The 21,723-nt window shown below is 41.4% G+C and overlaps 1 protein-coding gene across 3 annotated transcripts in view; it reads right to left on the reverse strand.

Moving 5' to 3' along the window:
- Positions 1-659: 659 nt before the first annotated feature.
- The window catches only part of LOC140995937 (transducin-like enhancer protein 4), a 32,753-nt gene continuing 11,689 nt past the window's right edge, over positions 660-21,723 (reverse strand). The window contains exons 5-20 of one of the 3 annotated variants that reach the window (XM_073466111.1): positions 18,816-18,878; positions 15,325-15,399; positions 14,525-14,717; positions 12,653-12,669; positions 7,282-7,398; positions 6,538-6,591; positions 6,291-6,443; positions 5,973-6,105; positions 5,575-5,762; positions 5,217-5,293; positions 4,855-5,104; positions 4,518-4,765; positions 4,030-4,177; positions 2,891-3,041; positions 1,294-1,370; positions 660-816 (exon numbers count right to left, since the gene is read on the reverse strand). In XM_073466111.1, the coding sequence (XP_073322212.1) occupies positions 709-816; positions 1,294-1,370; positions 2,891-3,041; positions 4,030-4,177; positions 4,518-4,765; positions 4,855-5,104; positions 5,217-5,293; positions 5,575-5,762; positions 5,973-6,105; positions 6,291-6,443; positions 6,538-6,591; positions 7,282-7,398; positions 12,653-12,669; positions 14,525-14,717; positions 15,325-15,399; positions 18,816-18,878 (2,052 nt within the window). In that variant the 3' untranslated portion in view covers positions 660-708. Of the gene's footprint in view, positions 817-1,293; positions 1,371-2,890; positions 3,042-4,029; positions 4,178-4,517; positions 4,766-4,854; positions 5,105-5,216; positions 5,294-5,574; positions 5,763-5,972; positions 6,106-6,290; positions 6,444-6,537; positions 6,592-7,281; positions 7,399-12,652; positions 12,670-14,524; positions 14,727-15,324; positions 15,400-18,815; positions 18,879-21,723 lie in introns of all 3 variants that reach the window. The other 2 variants (XM_073466112.1, XM_073466110.1) reach the window with 2 other exon arrangements.

Below are 21,723 nucleotides of genomic sequence, written 5' to 3' on the forward strand. Positions count from 1 at the left end.
CACACAACTACATGCCACTAAATCCTACACACTGTTACTTACATGTGCGCAATGGCTACCACTGCGTATCACCAGTGTTCCTGAAGTAGCAGTATATCAAGATGTGGAATACGGTTGGCAGCAGACTCTGAAGAAACGACAAGAGCAATAGCAGAGAAACTTCTAGAGCTTGTCATCACAGCTGCTTCTTCTCCCATGATATTTACATTAAGACAACAGTAACCCTCTCAAGTGTTTCTATGTTTAGTTGTGAATGTCTATGTGTCGTTACAGGAGGGTTTCAGAGGAGATATTCTGGTGTCAGTCAGGGATGATCCGGCCCTATTCGAACAATGACAAGCAGCTACAAATGTGTTGATAAAACAAAACAAGTATATCAGAGGCCTTAAAGTATAAAGGAATGTTATCTGGTGTAACAACAGCATCCTCTCACATCCAGTGCACAAGGACATTCACTCATCCTCACAACATCAAAAAACCACTCAGTAGAAAAAGAAAAATCTCTGTGTTCAGTTCTTCCCGTTTTTTTTTTTTTTTATCCCAGTAGAATAAAAGGTCAAAAGGTTGTTGTCCAAGAAAGACTCGGTCTGTTTGGTTAGTTCCTCTCAAATCCATTTTATACACATTAAGAATTGTACATTGATGGCAGAGACATCACATAGTGCCTGGGTGGAAGGATGGCCTTGTCAGTGAACAACCGCGGCCCTCCTAGTAGTTGACCTCGTAGACAGTCGCTTTCTTATCTCCTGAGCCCGTCACGATGTACTTATCATCTATGGAGATGTCGCAGCTCAGCACTGAAGAGGACTCCTTTGACTGTAAGGGGAGTAACACGTGTGGAAATGTAAAAAAAAAAAAAAAAAAAACAAGAGAGAAAAGGGATGAAGGCCATGTGTTTGACAGACGGGGACTTTATTCAATTTATTTCTCAAGTTCAGTCACACATTTAACTCCCACTGCAACTTTGTGTTTCCTTGCTTTAAGGCTTTTTGGTCAAATTTTTGTGTCCTTCATAAAAAAAAAGTCCCAGAATGAGAGCTGAGCATGTGGCTACATTTTTACTTTTAAAGATTTCTGATTTTCACTCGAGTGTACACCTTTCACGATTGTTCCTGTCTATAAATGACCATTTAACTTTTTACCTAACTTTTTCCACAGAAAGCTGACAGCCAGTAGGCAGAACAGTTTTAGATTAAGTTTGTAACTTTCTGACTATTAGACCTTACTGTACTCTGCCTCTCAGCTTCCTGTCATCCATGTTTATGTTCTTGTGCTACATCTTTCCACACTTACCTGGAATATGCTGGCTCCATATGGGGTTCTCCATGCGTTGAGCAGATTGTCTTTTCCTGTGCTCACAAACCACTTCCCTGGGGAGGATGGCAAACTTCATTAGGCCTCATCAAGGCAAACTATTTGCCACAAATTTAACACACATCTTAACACTTAATTTACGTAAATAGGACTTAACTGAACCATCAAAACTCATCTTATAATAAATCTAAACAATCATTTTTGGTGCAGGGGTAACTATTTATTTGATAAACCTAATGATAGTGCAGTCACACACTGAGATATTCAGTGGAGAGTGAAACAAAGTGTAACTGAGTGGAAATGTTGCTTGTAGTCTTGTAAAATACACACCTGTGTACATTTGGGAAAGGAAAGGGGACTCCATGAGGTGCACATTCAGAATTACCTGTCGCATTCACACTTGAGTGTGTTATTGAAATAATTCATGTTATCTGTGCGAGAGTGTTTCAGCTGTGTGTGTGAAAGCATCACACTTGTATCTCTGCGTTGCTTTCAGTATAGTATGTGAATTAGTCTGGTTTCATGTGTGTATGTGAGAATATTTTAATTGTGTGCGTGAAAGTGTTTCCACTTATTAGTGTGTGTGTGTGTATTTCATTAAATTATGTGATGAGTTTGGTTTTATGTGTGTATGTGAGAGGTAATTCTGAATTATGCCCCTAATGGCTCTTCATAGTTCTGGAGGAAAACCTAGATAAACAGCATCTCAAGTCTACCTACCTACACTGTTGGTGCAAAACAATGTTACCACACAATGTGGTGAAATCCTTGAACAGTGAAAAATGTCAAGCTGAACACCAGCTCCTTATTTTAACCACTGGAGGGCGAATTGAATCAATTTTAGTGTGAAGCCAACATATAATACTCAAATACTGTCGGCATGAGCTCAAAATGCTTATTTTTAGAGATATTTCTTAAACTTTAGTGTGGTCGTTATCTGCAGCACAGTACTGACAAACTGGTAGATTCAAAATTAAACAATAGTAGAGGCCTGTTGGTCAATTTAAGCATTAAGTAATGACAATGTAACCCACTGAGGCAATGCGATTGTGATTTTGGGCTATATAAATAAAGTTTTGATTTGAATTGAATGTAAATGTCAAAATAATCCATTTGCTCTGGTAAAAAAATCATAATAACACTTCAGTTTAAACTATGCTAGCTAATTCAAGTTTATGGAGTCTCAATCTTCACTGCAAAAAAAGTAATTATTGGTTTGGATTCATATGTGTTGTAGACTCGTCCAGCATGATTTCTGTGCAATGCCTTCTTTTGAAAATCGCCTTCATTTACATTGTAAATTCACATTTCAGCTCATTTTCACGGTCTCCTACACAAACCTGCCACATTTAGTCACATTCCCACATCCTTTACTTACCATGTAGCACTGTAAACCTGCTGCAAATTGTTATTTTCACTCAACATATATAACAGTTTTCATGAATTCACACATAATACAATCAACAAGCCATTTTCCCCAGGACTTGGTGCATATATTCATGTACGATCTTTCCATACATACTGGTAGAAACATGTCTGAAGACAGAATCGTGTTCATAGATTTGTTGATTCTTACCACAATGAGCGAATCTGAGTGAGAGCACACAGCTTTCATGCAGGTGGAGCTGGTACTTGTCAGGTTTGGTGACATGTAAGACCTCCACATTGTTGTTCTCCATCCCCACTGCCAGCCACTCTCCCGTTGGACAGTATCCCAGTGAGAAGATCTGCAACCAAACCCAGCTGTTATGACTCTTATAGTTCATATAAATGAAATACATAATAATTTCTTATCTTAGTATACCTTCTTTTTCTTCGCATGAAGACTGTGTTTGGGTGTGGGGGTGGGCAGTGATATTAACATATCTATGTATGCTGGCAAAAGTCATCTGTATGCTTTTCTACTTCAGTAAACATTTCAGTCCCTGATGTGCTAATCTGTTGAAACAGATGGTTGTTTCAGTTTCTAAAATTATGTTAAGTAACAGCAAAAGTCCTGCTGGAAAAATCTCAACATTTTATTTTCTGTAACAAAGACCAAAATAGCACACGGAGAATACACCTTATGTCTCCATAAACCTGGTAAATACAATCGTGTTTTTTCTATGCCAAATCTCTGGTCTAAAAATTACCGAAGCTGTGTTTTTGGGGAGGTTTAGGAGGCTAAGAACAGATATTATGAGACAACATCAGCACTCCATTGTCCATCTCTCTCTCTCTGTCGGCCCTGCCCTCTCTTCAATGCACACTCACCTCCTCCAGTGCACACTGAGTTTGTGAAATGGGTCTTTTCAGGAAAAATTGCAGTAATGGTCAATTATTGCTGCTCTTCTCCTCACCTGAAAAAAAACTAAATTCCAACTGCCATTACTATTAGTGTTAAAGGTATTCGAGCAGACGGCTCCATCTGGCCTTTATTGTGGGTTAAATGTTCTGAACTGAGCTTGTAAATTACTGCAATAAAGCAAAGCCTGAGAGTGTAATCACACAAACTGCAAATGGCTGCGACTTGTCCTGAAATGGACAATTTTCAACAATCTGTGCCTTTTTCTTTAACCACCAAATAATAATAAAAAGCAATCCCGTGTGCAGCTTACTGACTGAACAAGCTACAAACCACACAACTGCGACACAAACTATGATCTGTACCATATTCTAACAGCAGTAGATATAGTTTTGCACTAATAGGGTGTGTTTGTCTGTAAAAACGTGTACCTGAGAAGTGAAGTCGTGCTGCTGCAGCTGCCGTCCCTCCCTTAGGTCCCAGGACCGCACGGTGTTATCCAGGCCTCCAGTCCACAGCTTGGTCCCGTCATTAGAGATGTCTATACAGCTCGCCCCGTCAGTGTGGCCCTGGAACTGCCTGCAGCGAAACACTCAAGTCAAACAAAACCATGCACAATGTTGCAGTTTTCATCAAACCAAAGAACCCGCAGGAGTTTTGGAGGCTCAAGAATAATCAGTAACACATCCTGAGTATAAACACTGGACTGATTAACAATGATCCAGTGATTAACAGACCTTCTGCCAGCATCAGGTGAACTTATCAGTGATGCTGTGAGACTCTCTGGCATTCATAACACATGGATGAGAAACACTGGTCTACTGTATGTCTGCAACTGAGTGACACTGACTCTGGTATAGTTATTGATTATAACAATGATCACTGATTCATCCAGCACTAATCAAACCCAGCTCCATACCTAACCAGAGTCTGGTTGTGAAGATCCCAGACGGCTATGTTTCCATCGGAGCAGCAGGAAAAGCAGACCTTGGAGTCGGGGCTGATGGCCAGAGCGTAACATGCAGGTGCTGATGAAGTCAGTTCAGCCTTGATCCGCGGAGTCGGTGTAGCCAAATCCCAGATTGACAAAGTACTCGCCTCGCCCCCCACAATGAGAGTCCGCCCATCCGGAAGTAACCGACAGGAGCGGATGTAGTTATCTCTGTTCTGGTGTGACAGACGCACAGGAGTACTTTGTTACTGTTAATTAATACGTTATATTGCAGTGTCATGTATGTAAGGGTCATTGCACTCACAAGGCAGTCCAGCTGGGACACAGGGGTCTTGTTACCCGGGTGACTGATGTCCCACACCTTGACGCAGCCCTTGCCGCCGGTGTAGACATGACGCGTGGGGTTACTGATGGTGACAGCACACACCACCTCCCCATGGCTGAGAGTATTGATCTGTCGTGCGTGGCGCGGGATGCCAGGACCGATCAGTGAATCCGGAGGAAAAGGCACAGGCTGCATTTGTCCATCAGCGCTCACATGAAAGGAGTAAGCTCTGGAGGAAAGAAAAGGGTCATGGGGTGGTGAGAGAACAGAGAATACACAGAAGAGGAGATAACTTTTGACTTATTTAACACTGTGTCTGTATTTGTGCGGAGGAAACATACGGTTTTCCACCAGGAATGCCTGACAGGTTGGGAGGAAGGCCGGGGACACGTATGTGGTGGTGAGGATCAAATCCCACCTAGAGAACAGGAGGAAGAGAGTTTAGAAACAATTCAACCACAAACACTTTACAGAAAAACCAGAGCTGTTGGTATCTTGACGATTATATACTGTTTGTCACTGACAATGGCAATATTTCAATGTGAGGCAGGCTCATATTGTCATTTCTGATAGCGACCCACTAAAATAATACTCTCTTTCGATCACACATGTGGGGTCAGAAGTTGTAAATCCAGTAATAAAAGTCACATTTAAAATGATCCTAATTGGAAGATGTACAATGTGTGTGTGTCGGGGTACCACTTGTGTGCGTCCATAAGCTGCCACTGCAGCCGCAGCCACCGCGCTCATCTGTGGAGAAATGTTATGTAGGCCGGTGTAGGCTGCTCCCGCTCCACTCAGCTCTCCATTTATACCCGGGTGGGGAACCATTCCAAACGGACTGGGGTACGAGCAGGGCACCGCCAATGGTGTACGGAGACCAGGAGCTACAAGAGACAAAACACTGATAAGCTGGGACTTTTACATTAGCCTACAAGTAAGAGGGCATGTTTTATCTGATACATCTGATCTGAGACAGCTCGCGAATCTGGTATTTCATCAAACGTTATGATGTTCTGGCTCAAAATGAGATGACTATCTTTATGCTAATCAGAACAGTTTCAAGAGAAGTTTTATGTTCTGTGTGAAACACTCACCGAGCGCCTCGACTCCTGTCAGTTTACCGGGTGCTGTCCTGAGGCCTGGGGTGGAGGTGCTGCTGGGTGTCGGGGCATCAGAGCGGGATGTGGGGGTGCTGGACTTTGACACAGGCGTTGTGGACTTCTCGTTCTACAACACAAAGAGGCAAAGTCATCTTACTCACAAATGGTTGAACACTAATCTAAACACTGAAACACCTTCATTCTCTTTTATAGCTTACATGATTATTATAAATGTGTAAAAAAAATAGAAAAACTACCCAGAGAAACGATGAAAAAGAAGATCAGAGGGCTATAATTACCCAGATGACTCACCAAATTAATCTCTTTGGATTTGGATGAAGGTGTGCTGCTGGAGGAGGCGATGGAGGAAGGACTCAGCGGAGCGTCCTTCTTCAGCAGACGACGCTTGTCCAAGCCGTTCTCCCGAGGTGAGTGGGCAGGACTTCCTCGAGGAGACACTGGATCCTGTGGTGAGTGAGCACAAAGATGAGAGTCAGATGGAGTTATGTTTTTTCTGATCAGGTAACGCAAAAGACGGCATCCTGCTAAACTGCTGTACCTCGTTGGAGACGTCCACTACCAGGTTGTCATCGCTCTTCTCTCCATCACTTTCCTGGGAGGGGACACACAGAAGATGAACACTTGACGCACTCGTGTATGTGTAAAACTTGCACGTGCATTTCATGTGCTTAGCATTTTGGATCAAATGGATGGACTTGGGGTCTTGAAGACTTCCTCTATGCGTCCATTTATGAAGGGTCCTTAGGAGAAAATTAAACTATCTCAATTCTCCCTCTCTAAAAATACAGATCTCAGTGCTTTTATCAAATGTATCATCCCATTTATTTGATAGTAAAATGGTGATCATAAAATGTAATTGTTTTATAATAATAAAATTTGAATTTAATATGGATGGATTAATGAATGTTCTGAGAGAAAACCATAAAGACTAATCATCCCTGTGGCATTATTCCTTTTGTATCTTTGCACGTTTTAATTATAAGATAAAGTGGTCAAAATGGTTCCATTGTGTAGCATCCAGATGGCTCATTTGGCTGCAGTACAAACCATAAACTGCAACACACTGAGTTCAAAACCAAGCAACAACCTCTGACATGTCAGGTCTCTCTCTCACTGTGTTTTAATTGCCAACTAGACACTCAGAACTCCTCTTTTATCTCTTAAGTGGTGAACATTTGACCCAAAGTGTAGCTGATGTAGTAGTTCTGCCCTTCCATTGTAATTAATTTGAAATTAAAAATGAACTCATTAAGACAGAAAAAACAAACATGTGTTCACCCACATAGCGTGTAGACTCCTTATCATCTGTCTTCTGTTTCTTGCTGTCCGAGGAGTAATCGCTTGAACTCCTGTGCTTCTCTCCGGTCCGAAAACTGGCCGAGGGAGACACGGACGAGCTCTGGAGGAAACAAGAACGGTTTACTTAAAAGAAGCTGGATCAGCAAAAATTTCCCTGGACTGAAGATTCTCTGAAACTGCACAAATAACCATTGCTACCTTTTTTTTTATTTTTCATGTTTTAGAAGCAGCTGTGAGGCAGATCTTTAAACGGTTTTCTTTGAAACTACCTTTTCACCAAAGCAGGGAAGCTTAAAAAATGTTTTGGTGTATGTGCCACGCGAGCAATTCTCATTGAATTGAATAGGCGCCATCTTTTGCGTCCAGTTTTACATAAATCTGTGTATGAGGAATGTTACTGACGTCTCATGCCCAGTGAAAAGCACCCACTTAAATCCTAAAAATCTTTTGCATGTGTCAAGACTTCCACTTTGAGCTAAATTAGAATAAATCAGCCAGAAAGCAATGCCAACCGTGCTCCGCATCACTTTAAAAACTCCTCTGCCTCTCAAAACATTTCCACCGTATCATACAATAACAAAGCAGCGCTGCGTCCTTGACAGCTTGACTACCCCATCATGGCTTGAACTCAGCATTATTTTGAGATGCAGGGTGGAGGGGTGGGTGGTTGGTCCACTGATGTCTCTCTCTCCTTAATCAAATATGGCATCCTTTAAATACCATTACTGAAGGATTAATCCTCTTTGAGAAGCAAAGATCAAAATAAGGTCAACTAAACATTTCCCCTCTTGCTCCGCCTGTCCCTGCTGATCTCTCTCCCTCTCTGTGTCTCGCATTGGGAGGCGCTCCTTACCCCGGCAGACGACGGACAGAGAGAAGAAAAAATAAAGCAGGACCTTTAACTCGACCTTTCCACTAACTCACGCTTGTAACCTTTCCGCTGCCCTTTGCCGTGCTGCAAGTGTTGATGACAAAGATTCTGTGGGGGAGGAGTGAGGTTGGCTGTGCATGTGTGTGTGTGTGTGTGTGTGTGTGGTCATGCAGCACTTGTACCTGTTTACATTTTAGTACTCCGTATGTGAAAACAACGTTGAGACGTCAGTGTGTTTTACAGGTGTGTGTCTCCTCTTGAGTGAGACAGAGCAGGTTGAGCCCCCTCTCTGTCTTTCCCTTCCCAGACTGATTAGGTTAATTAGCCTGCAAATTAGCTCTTTCAAAAACATCAAGGCAAATTAATTTCGCTGCAGAGACAAATGAAGGCTCTGCCAGGCAGTGAAAGCATTGTGAGTATGAAGAAGTGTGCGGTGTTGCTGGGTGAAAGTATTCATTTAGCAGCACATCATAATTATATTTGCCTCACAGCTTCAAATTGATTCTGATACCTGCTGCCTTCACTGCTCAATTTCAGTTTTGCAAACAGTCTGACTCTTTGGTATCTCTCCAGTAACGAGCGGCTCAGAATAACCGAGCTCTTCTTGTATATATTAACGTGAACGTTAAATGTTAAATGAAGTCAAGGTCTGCAATCCTCAAGGTGGACGTTTGGGTTGCATTGCAGATTAAAAACAAATTAGAGGGGCATAAACTCATTAAAATATGGATAAAATTGCCTGATTACAGATTAATATCATAAACATAATAACGTTCTGTACTTTTACGTCGTCGTTTTTCGGTTATTTCTAAGCAGATGTTTTTTTTTACACTGCATCTATTGAGGGAAGTATCACAATCAGAGGCATGTTTATTGCCAGGCACGTTTTCACATACAAGGACTTTGCCTTGGTGTTTTGGTGTAAAACAGCAAACATATAGAAGAAAAATTAGTTCATGGTCAGTATTATTACTTGTTCTTGTAAAGCGTGAAGTTCAAACATTTTTCGTTATTATCTCTGGTAAAACTGAAGTTGACAACAGTGAACCGAGCACGAGTGTTAAGCAGCGCTGCTTAAGCATCCACAGCACCTGCTGAAGTTAGCAGCAAACGGCTGTATTGAGTAAGCCTACGCTACACTGTATTTTAACATTGGTTATAATGGTGGTACTTAGGGAGCCTAATATTTTTTGAGATGGTACACGATGTAAAAAGTTTGGGAAACACTGCCCAGATCCACTCTGAAAGTTAATGGGTTCTTCCTTGGCTAATGCTGCACTCTTCCACCAAGTTTTAATGAAAATCGGGCCATAGTTTTTCCATAATCCTGCAGACAAACACACAAACACAAACTTACAAAAGAATATGTAAAATATATCTGTTTTGAAAATGAAGATATCATTTGAAACGAGGGAATGGAATGTGCAAATGTTCACAGCAGGAAGCATTCAGAATATGTGCACTGTGCAGAGATAATATCCAAAAATTAATGCAATGCAGTGAGTCAGATGGGGAGGCTTCACATTAATGTGGAGTGTAGGGTCTTTTGGGCGGAATAAGAGTCAGTGTCTTGTTGATGAGACTAGCTGCAGTCAAGAAGAAGCTGATGTGAGGTTTTGGTCTCGATGGAGCGCAGCGTCCTGCCGGAGGGGAAAGTTTCAAACATCCTGTTTCTGAAGTGGGAGGGGTCAGCCACAATCCTTCCTGCTCGCTTCGGGTCACGATCGCCGATAGTAACACTCTCCTCTTTTTAGGGACTCCCTGCTCATGATCACACAGTTCCCATCTGAAGGCTGGCTGATCTGATTGGCTTCCAGCAGCTCTGGACCTTGCTCAAGGGCAGCTCGGTTGTGGTTCTGAGAGAGTTGCTCTTTCGGTTCAAGGAAATGTAGTAGTTAAATTACTCAAATGCCATGAAATGTGATACAACATCATGTAATATGAACAAATTAACTCTGAACTTCAGTTTTTATGCCTGCGTGGATGCAAAGTGTTGCAAGAGCTAAGAAAAAAGAAATGTGAACATCTAGACAGAAAATATGATTGAGAAGCTCCATGAACACCATGACCGTATATTAAATCTATACTTAGTTTGTCTTCTACCGTCCCTGTTTTCTTTCTCTTTCCCTTAACCAAGACAGTAGTTTGCTTCTTGCAGCCGTGCAGTGAGAAAAAGACATGTCTACTTTTTGGAAACCCTTTGTGTTATTCCATTTGTCTGTCAGCTTCACACCACAAAATCTCTCTCTAAGTTCAAGTCAGCGGTTCTGATCTTTCACGTCTGATCCTTCTGTTCCATTCAATTTGCTTCTTAGTCTGCAGCCAACACAGCGTGGAAGACTAGACCGTCCACTGTGTACAGACTTTTTAAAAGAGCATCCCACCATTAACAAAGACACAGACCGCAGCTGTGAACCTCATTTACCAGCGAAAGAAAAAAAAAACACAACTGAGGAACAAAAAAGAGCAACTGTTGATACACTCTAAAGGTCTGTCTAAACCTGAAAGCGGCCTCTTTTGGAAATAAGTTCTTCTAAACATACAGCACATAAAAGGATGCAGCCTGTGATTATAACTTAGATCATTCCATTTTTAAAATAATCTCGTGTATCTTTTAATTGCAGCTACTCCAAACCATTTATCTCCTTTCATCACACAGTTGACTGAAAAGGGAATGTCTAAGTAACAATAGCAGAAATGAATGGCGTTGACAACTGAACCTACAATCAAGCACACTGACAGGCTTGAGGAGTCCTTGAACACACCACGACTACAAAACTGACGATGCAGCCAACAATGAGTATGCAGACGCACATGTGCGTCTACACCCACATACCTTCATCAGTGCGTGAGGTGCTAACACCAAGGACATTAAGGCACAGATGTTCACACACACACTGTACCCTGTGAACTGTTGCCAAGGCAACTGTAGACCACTGACAAGGGGCTTATTGCTTTCATGAAGTGACTGCTGGCCGTGCGTGCATGTGTCTGTTTGTGTGTGTGTGTGTGTGTGTGTACGTGTGTGTGTGTGTGTGTGCATGTTCTCACAGGGCACTAATGAAAGGCATTCATCATTCTGGTCCCTCTATCTTTACTTCTGATATCTGACGACCTCACACACACACACACACAAACACACAAACACACTCATGGGCACACATGCACCCTGCTAATCGCTCCCATCATAGTGCCTACAGCTGTGTGTGTGTGTGTGTGTGTGTGTGTGTTTGTGTATATGTGTGTGGAGGAGGATGAACTACATGGGGGGCAGGAGATAACATATTAAACATTCCTCCCGTCTCCACCTAGTCCAAAACACCAGAGAACACACACAGCACGCTAACATCATGCGTATGCGTGTGTGTGTGTGTGTGTGCGTGTGTGTGTGTGAGCTCAGGCTGCCGGAATAAAGAAATGCTAATCTGCTCATTGAGTATTCAACAAACCAAATGTTTGCCTTGGGAAAAAAGCTCTGCTTAAGGGACTAATTACTACAAGTGCTGGATGTAATGTTGCTCTGTAGCCTCCTTTTGCTCCCTCCTTCCTTCACCCATCAGATGGGTGCTGTTTTTTCCCTCTGCTCACTTTGGGGTTTCTTTTTCAGCCACTTCTTTCTTCCTCTTTGTGTTCATTTCCAAAAATCTTAATATCCACCAGCCGTGACAGTGTCGGCTGGTAATGTTATCACCTTTAAGTCTATGTGTGTGTAGCTGGAACATCCATAGAAGCAGTTTTGAATACTCAGGCAGGTGTTTATATGTCCGTCTGTCTGTCTGTGGACAGATTTTGTTTGGGCGATAGTGAAACATGTAGTCACGTAATTTTACAAGTGTGTAGTTAAAATAAAAATGAAGACCAAGTTTGATAATGGGTGGGGAACTACTTAGTACTAATAATGTTGTAATGAGTACTTAGTAATAATGTAATACTGTTGTAATAAACACTTTTTTTATCGGATAGTATGTGTTGAAATATACAGCTCACAACTCATCTACAGACAGTAACTGTTTTCTACACAACACTGTTGTTGCATGTTTTACCTGAACACATTGTAGAATTACATAAAAACACTTTTCGTAAGGACATCAGAATTTTCAACTTTTTCAATTTTCCGACTTTGTAACAGGCAAGTTGACAAAAATCTTATCTTATAAATGTAGTTAAGTGTACGCAAAGAAATGATTACCGTTGACAGAGATCTGAATTAGGATGGCAGATCCATCAGTCTCACTTTGCAAAAAAGTTCTTTGCATAATATTAAATATTGTTCAGCCACTAGCAGTCGTTTTATAACTGAAAATGAATAGAGAAGACATTTCTTTCTGTGGACTACTTATTTGAATAGTTATTTCTTTCTTTTAACTGTATTGCATAGTCTGTCATCCACTAAAGAAATATATTTTGAATAAAACTTAATGTAAGAAGAAATGAGAGCAGACACATCAGTCCATAATAAAGAGAGCATAAAGGTTGGACTTACCTTGACTGAGTCTCTGTCTGAGGAAGTGCAGGGCAAGAGACAGAAAAAAGGAACCGATTAAGGAATGTAATGTGCAAGCACAAAAATACAAAGACACACAGATGGAAAAACTGACAGATAATGGAAAAGTCTCACACACAAAGACGTGAGAGAGATCGTGACATTATCTGAGATAATATTGTGAAATGTTATGAAGGGAAACAAAGAAAAATGACGTGACCCATCAGCCAAGTCATTCTCACAACACACACACTGTTTGCATAAGACCCATGAAGTACTAAAATAGCTGCTAGTGCAACAAAAAGCATTTAGAAAGTTGAATCATGGCTTAGAAACTATGAGGTGCTCAAAACCTGCAGGAGGCTACAAGAGGAAAATCTGACCCGAGTTCATCACAAAGAAATCCACAGTCCAGCAGCATAAAACAACTTTAAAAAATCATCCACAGGTTTGTGTAGGCAACTGAGAGAGACGGGGAAGGTCTCATTTTCCACGTCACATTACAATCTGCTCATATATGGCCGGTAAAGAAGTGATAAGTGTAGGTAAATTGCAACGAATTGTTTAATCCAAAAATTGCCTCTGGACATTGCACTTTGCCATGTTGCGATATCGATAATATTGTGATGAATTGTGTAGCCCTACTAAATATAGATATTATGCACACATGATCAGCTGTTTGTATTTACTTGTCAAAAAGCTGCTAGATTTGTGAATTTAGGCACTCAGGGGGTCAAAATGACACTAAATCTGGCACGAAGTCACCAAACAGATAACAGCCTGCTTTACAATAAAGAACTGCATTTAAAAAGACCTGTAATCCCGCACATACACACCCACTCACAGGAACTCAGCTAGAGATGGAATAGGATTGTTATTGATTTTGCTCCTAATGGGGCTAAGTATTACCTGAGTTAGCTTTACTGCAGCTACAGGGCAAGGTTAACAGCTCTGCTGCACTGTAAAAAACCTTCACAGCCATGCTGCAACAGAGTAATTAAGAGCTGGCACACACTGTTTCTATCACACACACGCACACGCACACACACACACACACACACACACTCTATACAGTCTCTATGTACTGTAATTAAATGCTTGAGCTCAAAGTCAGCTCGGAGAAGAAATAGAGGCGTTCTGCGTGTAGGAGAGAAAGGAGGCATCGTGGTGTTTGTGTATCGCTCCTTATTAGGCCAATTAAAACGGCATAATGACAAATCAGTTTTTAATTGCTTTAACTGCTGTTCATTCGGAGCACTAACAATTAAGCATCAGCATCAATAACAGAGGTGGTATATTTCATAACCTTGACTGAGTTTTCCTGTCATGTAGAATTAGTTTCATGAGCCGAACAAAAGATAAAAGATTCAGTCTTTCCATCTTTTAAACACATTTGACTTCTGCTTATCAATAACCAGCCATTCACATTGAATACTGACATGTTATAGAGGTTTGTCTGTATTCTTTTTAAATATCTCATATAAAAAAGATGGTGTTTTAGCCTGCTACATACAGCAAACTAAAAAGCTAATATTTAATATGATGCAACAATGTGACATAATAGAAATTTCAACAATGAAGAAGAAAAGATCAAATTAAGCATGATGCAACAATTTCATAAAGATTTACATATCTCTACTCATGTGTTTGTATCTTTCCAAGATGTGACTGCAAAGTATAATTAAAATAAATGTTTGTATTAAATAAAAATGGAGGAGGAAAACAAAACTTCCCACTGTGACTGTTTAACACACAAACAACCACTAATACGTCCTAAGACTTGCTGCAGACATGAAGACGCCAACACCTGCACACACACTGACATAAACACGTCAACACCTACTGTACACACACACACAGAGTGGACCTTACCTCTCGGCTGTTCGCCGTTGTTATCGTGGTGTTTCCTCTCGTCTTTGAGCGGCAGCTGGTGGCTCAGGGCGGAGGACAGAGCCAGAAGGCTGGCAGTACCGGCCCCGGGTGGCAGAGGGGGCTGGAGGCCGGCTGGGTGTGGCGTGAGCGGGATGGGGATGGCGTGACCATGGGAGAGGTGCTGCGCCTGGAGCTGCTGCTGCTGAACACCGAAACAGTAATTAGTGTAATGCTACTTTTTGACCTGAAGCAGTGTGCATGGTGGAAGACAGACGAGAAGGAGAGCTGAGGAGGGGGTAATAGCAATATTTTAAGTATTTAAGTTTTCTCAAAACATCGTAAAAGTCTCTGGACACCAAAATATGTGACAACGAAAATAAAATAGAAAAACCTCTCACATAACGTTGATTAATTTTTTAAGTCCCCATCTACTTCAGTTGTTTAAGAGAATGCTGCAACACTGTAACGCTGCTCACAGGTGTGTCTTGGAAATATTAAAAACACTGACATGTGAACCAATGTCGATTTCTCACGTCAAAGCTGTCCCAGTATACTAGCCATTGATACTGGGACAGCTTTTAATTAGTGACGCTGAAAAATATTGGTCTAATTTATTGAACTTTTGGTGAATAAATAACTCCAGTTGTCCATTCATGCTTTTCTTGCACTCATTTAGCATTAGCATCAGTGTCTGGCTCCTCTTCCACCTTAAACATGATCTTTTTGTGTGACTCTCTACCACTTTTTCTACATTTCCCTCCCTTAGGTATTGTGTGCATGTGTGTGTGCAGTACACCCACTCCTATGATGGCGTTGAGTTCGGCCATGGTGACCTGCTTGGCCCTCTCCACCGCCTGCACCACCTGCTGCTGATGCTGGGAGAGAAACAGACAGACAGAGGCAGTCAGAGAAAGTGAGATATCAAAACAGAATGTGGGACTAAACGATCTGCGCATCATTCTTCACATCTGTTTGGGATTTTTTTTCCACAAATCACAACAAAGCCACTGTTAAATCACTGCTGTCAGTGAGTCACACACTTTCGACCGACTGACGCACACTTCACTATCCATCGGCAAGGCACTGATCATAAAACCTAACAAACTGTCTCACTGTTTTTCTGGACAAAAACATCCAGCCCGCAGCTCTGACCAGATTCAGTTTAAATGCCATCAGACAAGAACTTGAAACACCTCTGAGTCATCACTGCTGGTTGCTCTTTATTTATCCTCACAGTTTGACACTCACCAGTGCGTTCATTAAAACCCAGCAGATATAACAAATAAGCAGCTAATTAGGGCGTACTAGTTGCTCAAGTGTGACTTGCAAAGGCCAGTTAATTCCTGCTTTAGGGAGCAGAATCTGAGAACCGGTGGAACAGGTGGAGGTCCAAAGGGGAAGGATCAAGATCCACATCTGCTATACTGCAGCACACACGGCCAAATATCCTGATGTAAACACCAAAGTACATGAGAGAGATTCTGCACAATAGTTATAACCATAAATTCTTGGCAAATCTGTTGTCTGCCCACATGTCTCACAATGGTGTATCAGCTAAAACTTCGACAGAAACGGACATATTTGTCGAGAGAAAGAGACAGACACCCAGAGAGACAGACAGCTAACAGGGCAAAGTCATCCAAAGGGTACAGAGCGAGAAAGACGAGAGAGAGCAGCGAGATTCATCCAGGAGCGCCAAACATCAAAGTAGGGCTGAGATGAAAGAGCTTATCTGGTGTGGAAATGAACCTGACCATCGAGTTCAGCTACACCTCTGCAGACCGAGTCTAACTGGCCTGAATGTGACCCACGAACCTGCAAAGATCCTCCGGGCTGATGAACGTTGGCAAACAGCTTTTATATGATTATTATCGATAATTGTAATAATTAAAGATCTGGGATGGGCACCAGAAATTCTATAACTCACGATTCACTGTGTCGTCTCAGCCAAATCATGCGCTTTACAGGACTAAACCTCTAAATACTGCTTTGTTTCTTACCTTTCCAGACTAATTAAAACAGTGTTTCTAACTGTCTGCATTAGCTGAGCGAGACGAGCACAAATTACTTCAACTCAAATGCAGAAAACAGGTGCACAGATCACTGAATTACTGACTGTCACACTTTTTTTTATACAGTTGCAAAGGAAAACAAGACGGTAAATGTCAAAAGCTCCCTGTAAAAACTTCACACAAAGCTAGATTTTATTTTTACAGTAGTACTGGCTGGTAGAGATGCACCGACCGACCAGGAAGGGACTGGAATTGGCTGGTTTTCAACATGACAGTGTCAAGATATATCTGATTCTGTGCTGGTCATATTACACACGTCTTACTTTCAGTTTCACCAGCTGACACTGAAAGAAAGAAACACAATATTTGATGGTATTTACCAAAAATATGTGGACTAATTTCATTTTCAGGTCAGTGTTTGTTTGACCATTGGAGCGGAGCTCAGACGGACACCGAGCAGAGCTGAGACAGCGATGTTACTTGAGTTGAAGACAGGATGTGTTCGTGATCTGTTCTTTTGGGTAAAACATTGTAGCCGAGGATTATAATATGCACGTTTACTTTGAGGATAAGGATCTATTGTCTGAACCAGAGCAGTGAACTTTTATTTTTACCTTTCACAAAAAGAGTCCCAGATACACCAGTATACACTACGTGAATACCTGTGCTAAAACTCACTTAGACATTTCAGGCCATTAAAATAGCTTCCAATGTGTTATTTACATTATTTATTTAACCTTCAGTGAAAATTGGAATCAGCAATTAAGACACAAAATTGGAAATCAGAATTGGCATCTCGCTGGTGGTAGCTGTAGCTGTATCTGTCAAAACGAAACAGACAAAGTCACCAAAACTCTTCTTAACTTATGTCGTACTTAAGGCTGGGTTTGTTAAAAAATATTTGCATTCTGATGCCACGGCAGTAAATTAGTTTTGCCATGACACCAAAAAACTACTTTAATCAATTCCATTTCTTACTGAGTGCAAACGTTTGCTCATAAAACCTTTTATTTCTGGACAAGACAAGACAAAACGTCGATACAAAAAAACATATGAAGAAAAGAAGTACATGCAGTAGAAAATGCAGTATAAAGACACATCTGACTAGAGACTGATCCAGAATTCATGCCAACTTAAGTTAGCAAGACAGTTTTTGGGATGAGGCCATAATTCTGCATACCTGATGTATAAATGCACAACTATATGCAGGCATAATTCTGATATTGGTCCTCATACCAAGCAATTACTGCTCGCTACAGTAGGTTGACGGATACATCATCCTATTAGCGATGACAATGCTGCTGTCAAAGAAATTTCCAAACTGCGACCAAGAACAATATGAGAAAACGACAGGAATAAAAATAAAAACAAAGCGCTCTAACAAACAGGCGCGCGCACAGTCGATGTGATTCGCTGCACAATAATAATATGATTGTGTTACACTTCGTATGCACAGCCAGTAAACGAGGCTGTGCATCAAAACAAAGCGGTAAAAGCCGTTTCCTCTCCCTGCCTCCCCTCTCTGCGGGGCCTCAGGGCTGTGTAGCAGCACCACAGTCTAATGCCATTATTCCTAATCCACCCTAAACCCTCCTAATCCATGGCTAATCTGGAGGAGAGCTTTGGAGTCCCACACTCACTCCTTCCTGCTGTTCCCACCCCTACACACACACACACACACACACACATGCACATACACACACACATTCAACTCCTCCAGAGGAAGGATTTATCAGCTAAACACACACACACACACACACACACACACACACACACCTTAAGATTCCATAATAAACACACGTCTCACACCCACAACTGTATTTTACACACATATATAGCGTGTTTTATGTGTATGCAGGTGGACAAATATTCACACACACACACACAAAATAAACTCAAACAAAAGAATTGTTTCACACACACACAAACACACGCGCGCGCGCACACACACACACACACACACTCAGCCGCTGGCTCCTGCATATGTTAGTGGGAGACATTTAATAAGTACAGAGCATATCTGCCTATCCCGAGCAGGGAGGATTAGCCCAGGATAATCTGTGTGTGTGTGTGTGTGTGTGTGTGTGTGTGTAGGTACAAGGCAGTATGGATGCATGTGTGTGTGTGTGTCCATAACTGTCTGTTTTGCTTCACAATCCACCACACACTTCTCCTCCTTCTATGGACCCTTATTCTCTCTCTCTCTCTCTCTCTCTCTCTCTCTCTCTCTCTCTCCCACCTCCGACTTAACTCACACTGACAGCCATTTTGCGTCTCACCTCTTGAGAGAGGAAGGGGATGACTTGGGCACAGATTGCGTTCAGCCGTTTGACGATCTCCGCCTGCAAGACAGAGAGGTGGGCGAGGGAAACACAATCAGCATCAAATTGGCTAACAGACAAGAAGGCATCGTCGTCTCCATGTAACCTACAAATGAAGTCGGTTAAATGTTTGTTAAATTCAAGTAACAGCGCACAGTATGTTCACATCATGGCCGGTCCATATGAAACAACAGTAATTTGATGTTAACTGTTGTTGGAAGCTTTCAAATGGTTTGGTTTTTCTTTTGGCTCGCAGGAAGTCAGGCTTTCAACATACAGTATGGCACTTAAAGGTGTTTTAGTAGCTCTTTGGGGCTGTTTTTGTATGAGTGTGTCCCTATTTTGGGGACACACTCATGCAAAAACATCTCACGCGAGATTTACAATACACAGTCACACAATTTCACAAATCAACAGGTGGTGGTCGGGCCAATATATGCAGCAATGCACCAGCAAAGACAGGGAAGATGAAGACTGCAACCAGGTAAAGATGGATGCAAACAATCGGCTTTTCAGAACAACCTCAAGGATACGGAAAATGAGTTTTGGTTTCCCTGAATGTAAACATAAGTGCAAGAAAAAAGAGACGTCAAAGTACCACCCACACTGTGTGATTTAAAGATGATCTCTGGAAAGTGCACAGGCGACTCGGCATCGCCAAAGAAACCTCACAAAGACAGCACTCTCTGAGACAGAAGCCAAATCGATTGACTCCAAAGAACATGAGACACGTTTTTTAAAAGATATCAGCTATTAGCTTTTTAATAATCTTATTTTATATACTTCAAACTTTTTATTATACATTACAGTCAAAAGTGATTTTGTCAACTTACTGAAAAACATCCGCTGCAGGCTATAAATATCATGTCTTCTTCAGTGTCATTTTTGTCGAGATGCCATAGACTTAATATTCACCCCGCTGTCTGAACCATTCATGAGAGAATAATGGAGTAAAAATAACCATCAGTCTGTCCAGCAAACGCCACAACAGAGAACAGTGGGGTTGTTTTTATCACCGAGTGTCAAGAGAGTTTTATTCTTTTTAATCCACACTTTCATCTTCCTTGTCAAAACCTGGCATAACATTACCCACAATGCAACCTGGGAATCAACAGACTCAACAGCCTAATGTAGCCTTGAGCTGCTAGACTCAAGTTTTTTTTTTCATTTTCAAATTTGTAATCTTAAACCCCATTTAGGGATGGGGGAAAACATCATTACAAATAAGCTATGTTTATAAAGTAGCAAGAAGTCTGAACACTGAACAAAAGAATTGCTTTATAATTGCACTGTAGCCCAAATTTTGAGGTCTATAGGGACCTCCCAGATTTTACACAGGTCCCTCTGGAGCCACAGAAGGCTTTATTGCAGACGTCCGCCCCTAGACCTATAAACTGACTTTGATATGTAAAATTAGTATTTTTAAAAGGTGCAATGTGGAAAACTTTAGTGGAAAAAATAAAACAAAAATTAACAGTTTTGACAGTATGACATCTACATATTGTATTGTGTTGCAGAGATATCTACTGAAGCTAGCATGCTAAGCAGATAACCCTGGTTTGTCCCGGCCCAAAGCTCCTGTACTAGCAGTATAAACACCAACACTTCCCTGGTGCTCCAGGCCCCAGTTCAGACCACTAGCTGCATGGCTATTTTTTGCAAACTAGCTTACAACAGCAACAGTTAGCAGCAGTTAGTGGTTACTCTGGTGATATGCTGCCCCCTATTTGTTTTGAGCATGAATTTCTCAGGTGGCCAATTCTTACATATTGCACCTTTGAATCAAACCACAATGATCACAAATGTCAGTTAAATCTTCATCTTAATATTTGGATAGTAATATTTAATATATATATAATATTTTGGAAATGGAGTAAGAGCATTGTAATAACAAGATTTGAGAGATAATACTGAGAGATATATTACTCAGCAAGATTTAGCACTAACTTCGGGAAATTTAAACTTCCGTATCCTACATTCAATGACCACTTATAGTTGGTATCAATTCCTTGCAGATAAATCGATATCGAGGTAATTTAATCTTAGAAGAAAACAGTGCAATCATAACATACTTTGTCCACCAGTGAGCACTGACATTCAACATGAAAAAAAACCCAAAACTTAATAGGTATCAAGATTGATATCAACCAGTTAATGATTTTTTAACTCCAAACATCAATATCAGTAGGATCATACAGGCTACACCACTTATCCTTCAGCATGTCTGTAAGGTTATTCCACCGCTGCACTCTCTTAACATCAATCAATTCCAGCCTAATGCATGATCTGTAAATATAAACCCAGGATTTCGCCCTCATAGGAGTCCACTGAGGCAGACAGCTGAAGGGAAACATGACTTTTGTCATTGTAATCAGCTAAATTAAGAGCCAACTGTACTGAAAAATCCATCAAGGACTGAGAGAATTCCTCCAAGTCCGACACGAATGCAGAAGGAGCTGCATCTGTAACCTTGTCAAGGGCTTGTTTGTTTGTATGTAACCTTGATGGAGGTGAACTTTGCTCTGGTATCAGTGGTAACAGAAGCCCCCAGAGGCCATGAGAGCAAACCTACAAAGCAACACTGCAGCAGGGTGGTACACATAAACACAACCATGTGCACACCTGCACAGCCTTCTCTGTATGCAGCAGATGTTTTTACTGAACCCAAGGGTTGGCTTTTAAAGATTACACAGCACTCTCTCTCTCTCTCTCTCTCTCTCTCTCTCTCTCTCTCACTCTCTCTCTCTCTCTCCACATCAGGTCGGATTTTTATTTTAACAGGAAATTGGCTGATCCACTGTCCCAAAGGGAGTGCTCGTAGTGCAACTCAGATCCAAACACAAACAGACAAAAGACACAGACTCAC

Source organism: Pagrus major, chromosome 5 (genome assembly GCF_040436345.1).
Source record: "Pagrus major chromosome 5, Pma_NU_1.0".
NCBI lineage: Eukaryota > Metazoa > Chordata > Actinopteri > Spariformes > Sparidae > Pagrus > Pagrus major.